This window comes from Gossypium arboreum, chromosome 13, assembly GCF_025698485.1.
Source record: "Gossypium arboreum isolate Shixiya-1 chromosome 13, ASM2569848v2, whole genome shotgun sequence".
NCBI classification, from domain to species: Eukaryota; Viridiplantae; Streptophyta; class Magnoliopsida; order Malvales; family Malvaceae; genus Gossypium; species Gossypium arboreum.
This window is the reverse complement of record NC_069082.1, coordinates 49,993,414-50,006,705: the sequence shown is the minus strand read 5'-3', so window position 1 is coordinate 50,006,705 and position 13,292 is coordinate 49,993,414. Positions and strand designations below refer to the sequence as shown.

Here is a 13,292-nt window from a genome sequence, read left to right as displayed (position 1 = left end):
GTTAGATATCTTTTGTATTCCAAATGGTTTCACGGGTTATTTTAAAGCTTATGACAATGATATGAAATGATATAATCATGTTGTGAGTGGTACAGGTTCTTATTCGAAACTCCTGAGATATGAGTCTAGTTATGTTGCCTTGATGGTAAGAATGGCATGAGTAAGTTCTAGCTATGAAAATGATTTTGGAACGATATTGTAATTGTTGGCTTATACTTGTGATATATAAGCATGTAGTGTTATTTACCTTTGTTCACTCAAGAATGTTGTGTTGAATTATAATATGCATGGTTGATGCTGTTACCTTTTTATATGCAACATACTAAGCTTTATGCTTGCTCCTTCTCCTTCCATCTTCTTATAGTGCCGCCAAGCTAGTATCGAGGAACAAGGGACGTCGGAGGCATTGATCACACTATCACCTGAAGTTTTTGGTATAGCTAGTTTAAATGCTTTGATTGTGGCATGTATAGGGGCTTGAATCTTTTGTTTAGTGTCTTGTTAGTTTAGCCACAACTGTTGGCTCATATGATGGATGTGATATTCACTTTGTATAGGCCTCTAATGTTGGCTAATGTTGATTATTATTAAATGAATTTGATGCAAATTTCTCATGGTTGTGGTTTTTTTGGTTATATGTGTTATGCTTGGATTGGTTTTGGTTGATGTTGTGTAGGTTGGCACAAGTAAGGGTGGCAAAAAAGCTTGGTAAATAGCCTTGTTTTTGTCCACATGGACAGACACACGGGCGTGTGTCTAGACCGTGTGTGACACACGGCTTGCCTATGAGTGTGAGGTAAGGCCGTGTGTCCCCTACACCTAAAAGTTGGCAAAACAAAATGCCCAGTAGTAACCACATGAGCGGAGACACGGCCGTGTGTCCCAACCGTGTGGAGGAAAAGGCCTAGTACACGATTTTTGCTGACGTTAAGGAGTTGCTGACGTTAGAAATAGAATGTCAAGGTTTTTGCATACAGGCTAAAGACGCAGGCGTGTCATGGCCGTGTGAGGGACACGGGTCATGGACACCAGTGTGTGCCAAGCCGTGTGAAAACCCCTGTATGTTCGAATCGAAAAATGAATTCGCACGGGGTAGGGACACGGGCGTGTCCCAATATGTTCAAGCCGTGTGAGCCACACGGGCCTTCAACATGGCCATGTTAAAAAGACATACGAGCTTGTTGTGTAAGACCCCATACCCGTATCTTACACCGGGGCAGAGTACAAGGCATTACATAACTTAAACTCATGCTTACTACCAATTCCGAGTCTCCAAGACTTGGAAAATTTTTAAACTTTCTCAAGCTTATCAACACGTCTTTAATATGAGCCTACGAGACCCAAAACACCCATTGAAAATCATTCAAAAACAACTCGGGTTCTTTAGTCAACTTTAGAAAAATGACACTTGACACAGGGGCACACGCCTGTGTGGAATGGGCAACACGCCCATGTGATCAATTTCACATGGTCATGCGGTTGGCCCGTGTGGCTTACACGGCCTAGGCAATACAGGAACACGCCTGTGTCCGACACCCTTGTGGAATTAATTCCAAATGCACACCTACAGGGGTTTTCACACAGCTTGGCACACGCCCATGTCCATGACCCATGTCCTTCACACGACCATGACACACTCGTGTCCTAGCCCGTGTTCAAAAACCTAGACATTCTATTTCTGACGTCAGCATTTCTTAAGGGTCACACAGCCAAGGCACACGCCCGTGTTCTAGACCGTGTCATTCACACGGCTTAGACACACGGTCGTGTCTCTTCCCTTATGTTTACTATCATGCATACTAACTTAAATTTTTACGTGTAGGGGACACACGGCTAAACAACACGCCCATGGTACTACACGCCCGTGTGTTTACCCGTGTGGACAAAATCAGGCTATTTACCAAGCCTCTTTTCCACCCTTACTTACACAACCTACACAAAAGCAACCAAAACCAGTACAAGACTATTTCATGCAATAAAATTAGCCACAATAGGCAACATTTCATTTGTGCATTCTACTCATCCATGAACATAACACCATTTGCATATATCAAAATGAATATTAGCCATCATTCAAGGCTAAGTACAAAATGAGGAATTTATCCCAAGCCAACACATTTGGCCAAATTAGTAACAACATAAAATACAAGTCTAGTTCCCTATACATGCCATATTCAAAAATATAAGTCAAACTATACCGAAAGCTTCTATTGATAGTGTGATCGATATCTCTGACTTCCGTTGATCCTTGAGCTAGATAGGCGACACTATAAGAAAAAAGAAAGGAGAGGGAGTAAGCATATAGCTTAGTAAGTTGTATATAAATAATTATACAACAATACTTTGCCATTCATCAACAAGTATCATAATATACAAGTGGGCATAAGCAAAACTTACTCATCAATATTCAATACACATCATATAGCATATGATGTGGCTCACATTTTATACATACCAAATAGGTACCTGTATCACTCGCAACACGGTTATACTTTCCTCATTAACTAGAAATTAGAACTTTCACCATTGAACCATTCGGAATGCTATCGGATATTCCATAGCCTCAAACGTGGGGTAAGGTGCCGATTCCATGTCCCAGACATGGTCTTACACTGGCTCATATCTCAAGTCGATGCCATGTCCCAGACATGGTCTTACACTGACTATCATCTCGTAGCCGATGCATGTCCCCGACATGTCTTACCCTGGCTTATGTCTCAAGGCCGATGCATGTCCTAGACATGTCTTACACTAGCACTCGTCTCGATGTCGATGTCATGTCCCAAACATGGTCTTACACTGACTCTCATAATGTGGCTGATGCATGTCCCAGACATGTCTTACACTAGCTCACAATAACCCATATGTCACGGCTTGAATATTCAATTTATTTCCTAGGTTCAAACGGGAACTCTACTATCTCTATTCTTATCATATTTTCGCATTTCCAAAAGTCAAGCAATTTATGCTATAATAATTTCGATGTAATTCAAACACATATATTAACAATATAGTTGTATTATTTACATACAAATTACCTCAGATTACAAAATGTGTCGACTAGTCGATTTAGTCGATTTGCTTGGCTTTCCCTCAGTCTAGGTTCGGATTCAGTATTTCTTGATCTATAATAGAAAAATACACTTATTTAATAACTCAATAAAATTAGGCAATCGAAAACTCACTTATTTGGTAAAATGATCATTTTGCCCCTAGACCTTGACAAAATGACCATTTTACCCCTAGACTCAAAAATAGATTTTTATCAAATTTCTTCGCATTTTAAGCCTAGCCGAACCCTTGTTAATCTTATAAAAACTCCAAATTCCCACTATATTACACATTTATCATCTACTTTACAATTTATGCAAACTAGTCCTTTTTAGGTATCTTCATGAAAAATCCTTTCACAAAAGTTGTTTATCACACCACTAAGCTTCATATTATTCCATAAAATTTCAGAAAACAACCTAGATGCTCTCATGGAAAAACCCTAGACTTTCAACCATTTTGCAAAATAGTACCCTCATTTGAAAGCTCATGCTTTAAGGGGTCCAAAAATGTAAAAATCTTCAACAAAGGGTATAAAAATCACTTACTTCTAGAGATGATAAGTTGCTGTAAATTTCAAGCTTCAAAACTCTCATATGGCTGGTAAAAATTGGTGAAGAAGAAAAATAAAGAGGATGTGGCTTTTGTTTTATTTTAAATATTAAAACTAGTCAAAATTGGTAACCAAAACTCACCTAATTTTGACTTTCTCATCAATTTGTCTCCTATGGCCGGTCAAGCTATCTCTATAGGGTCTAATTGTCTTTTAAATACCCCCAAATTTAGGTTCTCTAGCTATTTGACACTTTTAGCTATTAATTTAGGACTTTTGCATTTTATGCGATTTAGTCATTTTTCGAAATTGGGCTCACAAACGTCAAAATTAACTCACCAAATTTTTTGTACACTAATATAAACATGCAATGAATCCAAAATAATGATAAAATACTTTATTTGAATATGGATTTGTGGTCCTGAGACCACTATTCCGACGAGGCCCTAAATCGGGCTGTTACATGTTGCCCTTCCACACCGGCGTGTGCCCTTGTCTGCTTGAAATTTTACAAAGTTTTCTGGAGTGCCTAGCTTAGTCCCGAATAAATTTCAAAGTGTATTTGGGGCCTTGTAGGCCCATAGTAGGGGCATTGAGGTATTGTGAAAAGTTTTAATTTGGAGCAAAATTTCATAAGTAACAAATGTATATTTGTAAGTGTTTAAGTCCGGTAACACCTCGTATCCCGTTCTGGCGTCGAACTCGGGTAAGGGGTGTTACACACATGGCTTGGCCACACGGCTGTGTGACCCTTGCAATTTGAAAAGTTTTTCCATTTTTTGAAAAATTTCATATGTTTTCGATTTAGTCCCAAATCATTTTTATGTTCTTTTTAGGGCCTCCAGGGCTCGTAAAAAGGACTGTATGTATATTTTTACTGGTGTTGCTATGATTTAACTTATGATTTGTTTATGGTAATAAATTGTTCATTGTATGACGTTATGCCTTGCTAATGCCCCATAGCCCTAATCCGGCGATAGATACAGGCTAGGGGTGTTACACAATTTGAATGTCAAAAACTATATCAACTACGTGTACACACTGCAACACACATTGCATATCTAGGGTAACGAGTTCCCTATACCGTCGGATGTCTCAACATGGGAAGTGCCTCCACCTGCGTTCAAGATATTGCCAGACTAGTCCCTACATAGGAAACTCAAAGGTCGACTAGAGACGACAAGGATTGTGGTGACATAGACGTCAGAGAGATGTTAAACCAAAGCATTGCAAGCTATGCAAAATAGTCGGCCATGGTCGAAACAAGTGCCCTCATCAAAACTACCATGCTGGGCAATCTTCATGACCGGGAGGAAATTGAATAATGTATCTCGATGTTCTTTTATTTTTTGAAATTGAAAATTGTAATTATGTTTGATTCTTTTTTTAAAAAAAAAATAAATTTGTAAATGTATGGATAGAATAATGTGTTATTTCACAGTTACAAATTACGACGTAAGAATTATTTTCTTTTAATTTGATTCAACACTTGGGTTTAATTTTTTCTAAAGTCTTTATCTTAAGTTTTTATTATAAAATAACATATAGTTTTAAATGTGCTCAATTCATATTGTTTAATTATTGAAAGTCTCAATATTAAAGACCAATAATTCAACAAATTTTTATCTTTATTATGTTTAAAAAGATTCCAGATCTAAAAACATCAAATTTTAAATTGTTTGTTTATAATCAAAGAAATTTGCACTTTCACCCCCAAAAATGATAAAAAATTTTGCATATTTCTTCATGTTGTTTTTAAATGATAAAATTAATTTTTCTAATAATAAGTAGAATGAATTTGGAAGTATAAATTTATTCAACAAATAAAAAATTGTAGTGGTACAAATTCATATTACATATGAAATTTACAATTATCAAAACTCGTGGGAACAAAAAGTTATATCGTCTCGGGGGTGTACCGTTGCGATGGCCTCCATCAGTGGCAAGGTTGTTGGTTACGGTCCATTTCCTCCTCCCCCGACCAGTGCTGGTCATTATTCATGTATGACCCTTGAGGTGTATTCAACATATAAGAAAAAGCATACGCATGGTTAAAGCTTTGGTCGGGCGAGGTGAAGTACATAGAATACGGGTTGTTGATCCAAACATATCAACCATCATTAATGATTACAGTCATTAGTAATTTGAACTGCGACCAGCCATATTCAGGTGATATCCATAGCTCTAGGACCACTCCCAAAACGTGTCAACCCGTAACTCTAGGTAGGAAGAAGTAGTCACCAGTGAAATGTGTGGGTTCGGAGGTTAGGGCTCTAGGTCAGGCTCCAACACAGGTTGGGAAGCACAGGACGGCTAGCCTCGACGATGGCATCGTTTAGCCACTAGTTGGGTCCCTCATTTAGACCCATGATCCAGTACTACCATAAGTTGCCCACTATACAATAGCGAATCCAGAGTGGTTGGCAGAGGCCCTGCCCCCCCTTAAATGGAATTTTCCCTTTAGGGCCTTTAAAATTTTAAATTTGTAATGGTAAAATAGCACTTTGGCCCCCCAAAAAATGATAAAATTTGATTTAATCCTTTAAAAATTATAAAGATATAGGCTATTAAAATAATAAAATTGTATTTGTACAATCGTAAAAAAATAAAATTTAATTTTGAACCCCCAAAAATTTTCTGTCTTCGTCCCTGCCACCATATAAATAAGACAACCCATTCTCCATGTACCAGCTTTGGTACTCGACCGAGGGCCTGAAATCAAACCAACAGGATTGCATCCGAAGCTACCTCTCGAACCAAGTGTTCCATAGTGCTATATATTGTTGATGTTCCACAATCCAATTCCTTTATTCTTTTCCCTTTTTGATCATCCCATAGACATCATCAAATCTATGTGGAACGTCCGAAACATATTGTATGCATCCAAACTATTGCATAACTTAATCGACGCTGTACCACTCAACCGTTGAGAAGTTCAGAACCAGCAAGTTGATGCACCACACATTTGCATGGGCATAAACCTACTGTAGAATGAATGGCACAACATCTGGTGCGAATTACGGCATCCACATAAACTGCGCAATATTTAACATGATGTTAGTTACACGAATCAAATAACATACTGCAATTTAATAAATTAAATCAGTACAAATTAATTAAAATTATATATATTACATGGTCATCGGCAAACGCATCTATCATCTAGCGGTACACTATTAGTGTCTTACAAGCACCAATAGCTGGAGACGTTACCCATTTGAAAACGAGGCAAACTTGTTAGCACATAATCTAAAAAAGAAATAACAAATATTTTTTGTTCAATGTTAAGTATAATTTTTTTTACCTATTTACAAGTGGTCACGTACATGGTTGTTGACCCACTTATGCCAAAAATTGCATCTATACAACACTTAGGACTACAGCAGTATCAAACAACCAGCTATATCTTGTGCCTTGTGCTTTGTCTCCCAAAAAAACTCTGGATACAATGTCGCCAATATTGCTGATTCCCAACTATAAGTACAAGCACAATACAAATTCGCCAATAGAGGCAAGTACATTATGTGGACCTTATTGGACGTTGCATCAGACATAAGTGCCCCCTATCAGCTGCAATATATACACTCAAGCAGCGCACATCAGCTCCTACTCAGTGGCAGTTCTTGATAAATTTTTGAATTTCTCATTCAACCATGAGAATTTCAAAGAGGTGAAGTTGTTTTCCCCATCATTAGAAGACTGTCCAAGCAACTGGTAACATAGGGTCGAAGGTTGCGCCAGTTTGCTTGGACCTGTGACCACATCACCATCAACTGGTAGCTCAACTTGCATCGTGACGTCTTATAAAGTGATTGATCGTGCACTCCTTGCACGAAAGATGGAAAGTGTGGGCCTCGGGGTGCCACAGCTCAACCAAGGTGGATATTATACCCGCCCTCAGGTTGAGCATCCGGTACGGCATGATCTGTTCGTCTGGACGGCACCTCAAAAAATGGACTCGTGACTTGAACACCCAGTACTCATCCTGTTCATATCATATAAATGATTTTTTAAAATAAACTGACAAAATAAATCATACTGCAACTATATAAATATACATAAAATCTTCAATAATAAATATACCGATATTTTACTGTTTCATTTATCCTCAATGCACTGTGATCGACAATTCGAAGTAAAAAAGATATTTTAACATCTGCATAATTTAAAAAAATTAAGCACAGCTTAATAATTAAATATAATTAAATATTACAGTATAATACTTACATATACGTACATCACAACAAATATCTTACATACCTTAATCTTAAAAAATTCATATAACGCCCAAAAAAAAAAAACCAACATGTTAAACAAACAAAAAAAACTATCAAATTCTCCTTTTCCTTTTCAAATACCACCAATGTGTGGACCAACAACCCCACTCCCGTCAATTTTATAATGGTTGTGGGAGGGGAGAAAATTTGGGGTGAAATGAATGAAAAATAAAAAATAAAAAAGTAGCAATGATAAAAAAAATGTGAGAAGTCAAATTACAGTCGATGACAGGATGCTGACACGCCTGACGGTGTGTTTTTATAGGATTTTCTCCTCTAATTAAAATTCCTCCCCGTATCTTTCTATTTTTTAAGTTACGCAACCAATTCTTTTTTCCCTTTGTTAATCATAACATGCATTGCATTTTATTTATAATCTCGATTTTTTAATGTACAATTAAACTATTAATTCACATTGTGTAAATAATTTAAATAGAAAATATTTTATATTTGCAACATCTCAAATAACTACTAATTTACATAATTTAAAGTCAGTATTTTATAAAAATAATATTTGACATTGACAACATTACAAAATAATATTTTACATTTTGCTACATTTAAAAAAAATAAGACTCAAAATTGAAACATAAAAATACAATAAAAAATAAAGGATAAATTATATTTTGTTCGACACCAATAGTATTGTCTTACAAACTAAAAAAGACTATGTTTAACAGTAATACGAGTAAGTTTCTCAATACTAATAAAACAAAATTAAACAATGAATTTGATTTTGTTCAAGAGCAACAACATTATGTCTTACAAACTGAAAAAGACCATGTTTAACGGCAACACAAGTAAGTTTCTCAAGCAAGTTTCTCATTACTAATATTTGTAGGTTGGATGCTACTGACCCAAATAATCTCACCCGTATTTTCACAATTGGGATTCTATTCGAACCTTCAAACATCCCCCTAACCTACAGAATCTAAGATAATCCCGCTTGTTGGCTACATAACCAATTTGAACCCGTTATGGTCCTACCACAGCCAACAAATAGCCCTATATAACCAATTTGAACCTATTACCGCATAAATCACTGGTAATGAAGACCCTTATTTTTACTTAAGAAATAGACCCCTATATAAAATCGTCACCGCATATGAAATTAAGGAATCAAATCTACATTCCCAAAAAAGAAAATTAAATTTGTTGGTGTTTGAGCTCCATCGAATCACTGTTAAATAAAACATTCCTTTTTTTCAATCATAATCTCTACGTTTTCTCAACACTAAAAATTTCTCTCCTCTCCCCTACAACTAATCAAAAAAATTTATTCCTCCCTTTCATCCTTCAACATAATAAAATTCAAAAAAATAATAATAACCTTACACTAATCTTTCATTGGGGAGTGGGTATATATAACCTTTTGGTGTCGCAAATGTCATCAACACTATAAAAAAAAATTCACACAGTCTACACCAATGCTTATGGCATCACCCAAAAAAAAAAAATGCTAGTATTCCCTTGACAAACTAATGATTCCAAAGACTATGGCACCATTACATTAAAAATAAAAATTGGTGACCTATGACGCCTCCCATTAAACAAATATTTTATTTTTTTCATATTCTCTCCTCATAATACATGTATTTTAAATGTGTATAAATATTGGTGATACCAAAAGCATTGATGTGACCCAAATATATATTTTTTATGCCCTCCAACCAATGATTGGATGATAATGATACGTTGTGATGCTAATGGCTATAGCATCCGACGTTTACTGTTTAAAACAGTTCATTTACATACATGATTTTCTAAGTGGGTTATTTTCATAAATAATAAAATATTTGGGTCGTTTTTATAAAAAAAGCCGCATGTAAATTTCAACAAGAAAACTAATGGGACTACCAATGAAGATGGAAGAAATAAACTCCAAATTTCCATAGTCAACATCGAAACACTGCACATCTTTCATTAGATGCAAGTTAGCACCTGTTTGTTAAACCAACTGATTATAACCAAAAGTATAACAAAATAGAAGATTGTAAATGATATGTATGTATTTGTGTTTTGCAATGATGTTTCTTTCATCGTGGTATAACAAAAAAACACAGAAACATGTTCTTAACTGACACACACATACAGCATCCTCAAACATCAATGCCCCGTTTTGATGCCCCGTTTTGACTTCTCATTCAATCATCCATTGGCACAGAAGTTGGATCTTGAAACATTCGTATCAAGAATATGACCTGCAAAGTGAAAGAAGAGCGTTTTATAGTCAAAGATTAGTTCTTAATAAGAAGAATGAGAGAGTGAGTTATAGTACTGTACACAACAAAATTCAATGGTCAACTTATGCTGCCAATCTCTATACTTGAATGAAGTTCTAGATTTAGTTCACGTTCTTATAAAGTGCTCTCACGTTTTCAATTTAAAATCCTAGGTCAATTGTTTACAATATTAGCATTTTCCATCAATAATCTAGCCATCATCATGAACTCAGCAAGTAGAACTTACAGTAAGCAAAATTTTGAAAATTAAATACTAAAAGAACGGTTGGATTAGAATCTTTAAATTAAAGATTTAGAAGATTTAATTTTTAACTTTTTCAGTACTATGACTCAATTTCGAACTCTGCCAAAGTACAGGACTGAAGGCATATTTTGATCTAACTCAATTTTATGGGAATTTTTAAAGATGATACTTGAAATACATTTTCCAGTGAGGCAGCTCCATCTTAAGCACAAAAAAGCAAATAGTTCTTGTGTCCCGAATGACGTTAGAAGATAAACTTACTATGTTTTTGCAAATCATGCTCAAAGATGACAATTTGAACCTCCAAACTACATACAAGCCATTTTTGTACCAATCATGTTTCCCTGTCAAATTCAAACCTGAAATTACTTATCAGATCCTAAGTCCATTTTCCAGCTACAGCATTTTGTGATTAACTCGAAATATAAAAAAGCTTTCACCTTTCCTATAGGTTACTAATCAATTTATTGCACATACTAAAACTATTCACTACACCTTGGCTGTTACGCAATCCTGATAACCATAACCCAGCATAATACATATGTTCTTTCTGCATTCATCTCATTTCTCCATATTCTAGAGATCGCACTCCTAATACAAGGATACCTTAGGTACCTTGAACATTCAAGACATACAAGACATTATCAAATGTGACTGCTTCAACAATGACCATTCACTAATAAGCTAACAAAGCAAATTTGAAGCAAAACATCTCCTCTCAGTGAAGATAAATACATGGTTCGGTTTTCACTACAAGGAGTGTCCAAGAATCACAAAAGGGGGTTTTACTTCATTTTCTATTATTGTGAAGACTGGGAATTTATTCTAAATGACACAAAGGAATGAGTCACTGTTTAATGCAGGGTCAACATAAAGTACTTAATCCATGAATCCAAAGCTTAGGTCAACTGCTTCATACAAATATCCTTAAGAGGTGGCATTCATTAGTTTTTAATTCATATTCCAATATGTTCAACACTAACCCTAACTATTCCTACCAGCAAATAAAAGGTGCTTGCTCGGTCACTTCATACAACCATCCTTAGAATGTAACAGCTACTAAGCTTGGAATTAGGATCCCAACACGTGTAATTTATTATTACCGAAACAAAAATGTTCAAGGAAAATTTTCACATTATCAAAGATGCAAAATAACCAAGTAAGTTTCAATACAAAATGTAACAAAAGATTGAACATATGAAACTATATATGTAAATATTTCATACCTGATGAGTTTGTGTTTAATCAACTGCTCTTGGAAGCCATGCCTTTTCTGGCAGCCATAGTATTCCTAGCAGCCCTTGCATTATCATACTCAAACTTCAACACATCTGATATGTGAGAAGTATCCTTAACATAAAAAAACCTCCCAAAGGGACTCTCTTCAATCAAAGGGAAATAACAGAAGAGCATAGAATTCACCACCCAAAACCAGAGCCCACCAAGCAAAATCCCCAATGAAGCTCCAGCAAGAACCTGGGCCACCGTATGGTAACCTAAATAAACCCTAGAATACATAGTCAAGACAGCCAAAGACCAAGGTAAAAACAAAGCAGCCCACTTGGTTCTAACATTCCAAATCCCACCGATCCCTTTGCATGTCAAAAGGGTGAAATAAACAGCGAAAAAGAACATGTATTGAGAGTGACTTGAAGGCCAGCCGTGAGAATCACACATTTCTAAAAGAGCACAGGTTTCAGGGCGGGCTTGTTGAACGGATTTTTTGATGAATTCATTGATGAACTGTGATATTACTAGGCCTAATGCAAAGAACATGCTTTGAAGCTCTCTACGGAAGATGAAATGAGAAACGAAGCCACCAAGGGAAATGAAAACGGGAACTAAAGAAACCCAGGCTAAGAAATGGCCTAGTTGGTCACCTCTTTGATACCTTACATGAGTTAAACTTACCGCTTTTAGTGCATTATATGTCATGGTGGGATTTCGATCTGGGTTTTTGGAGAAGTTGGGATCAAACTTAACTTTAAGACGGGATTTAGTTTGGGAGAGTTGGGTCAAAACCGGTGCTTTCAATGTTTGTTTGAGGGGAAACTGCCGTGAAATTAAAAGCCAAAAAGGATGAAAGTCCAAGGAAGTATCTGGAAAGGAACACCCATTGAATTGGCTACACGTGGGAATAATGAAACTCACACAAAATTAGTATTTTTTTTAAAAAATCTTAATTCGGCTTTTTTATATTAAATTATTATTTAAATTAATTTCTCAAAATAAATGTGTTTTGAGATTATTTTTCCGAAAATGTTGCATAAAGCCTTCAACCTAATTTGTTCTGGATGTAATCATCAGAAGGAATTTCCATTGTGATTGGGTTATAGATGGACAGAAAATTGGTTTTATACAAAATTTCAGATCTAATTGAATTTTTAAGTTAATCTTAAACTAAATTAAATTCCAATTTAGTTTTAAAGATTAAATTAAATTTTATTTTAAATGGAGAGATTTAATTAAATTTTAAAATAAATTAAATTAAATTAAATTTTTATTTTAAATGGAGAGATTAAATTAAATTTTAAAAATAAATTAAATAAATTTAATTATTGTTAATTTTATTGAAAATTCTGTGCGTGTTAGAAATGAGAGAATGAGCAGAAGTCTAATCCAATTTAATATTATATATAATATTTAAATTCAAAAGTTTTAAATAATTATTTCTACGTGGATGATCTAAACTTTTTGTAAATGAAAATTTAAAGTTCCACAATTTGCTATGCATTTAATTTTAGATATATTATGCATATTAAATTTTAAATTTCTTTTCAAGAAATTGCTTATAGGCTAAAAAGTATTTTTTAACCCCATAAATAATGCCAAATATTTCACTTTTGGAATTGAACAAAGGAGGAGAGTAAAGAGGAGATAGTGATAATTCTGTAGAGGTCGGTTTACCTAAAACAGCTGAGAGA

The 13,292-nt window shown here is 35.2% G+C and overlaps 1 protein-coding gene across 1 annotated transcript; it reads right to left on the bottom strand.

The window, feature by feature from the left end:
* Positions 1-9,767: 9,767 nt before the first annotated feature.
* LOC108462444 (lipid phosphate phosphatase gamma) lies at positions 9,768-12,471 on the bottom strand. Its single transcript, XM_017762393.2, has 2 exons — positions 11,595-12,471; positions 9,768-10,082 (listed from the first exon to the last, which is right to left on the bottom strand). Exon 1 carries the CDS (start codon positions 12,301-12,303, stop codon positions 11,614-11,616), a length of 690 nt encoding a protein of 229 aa, XP_017617882.1. The 5' UTR covers positions 12,304-12,471; the 3' UTR covers positions 9,768-10,082; positions 11,595-11,613.
* Between the last annotated feature and the right edge of the window lie 821 nt (positions 12,472-13,292).

Coding starts and splice junctions, on each gene's coding strand:
- LOC108462444 (XM_017762393.2), bottom strand. CDS start 12,303: ATGACATATAATGCACTAAAAGCGGTAAGTTTAACTCATGTAAGGTAT.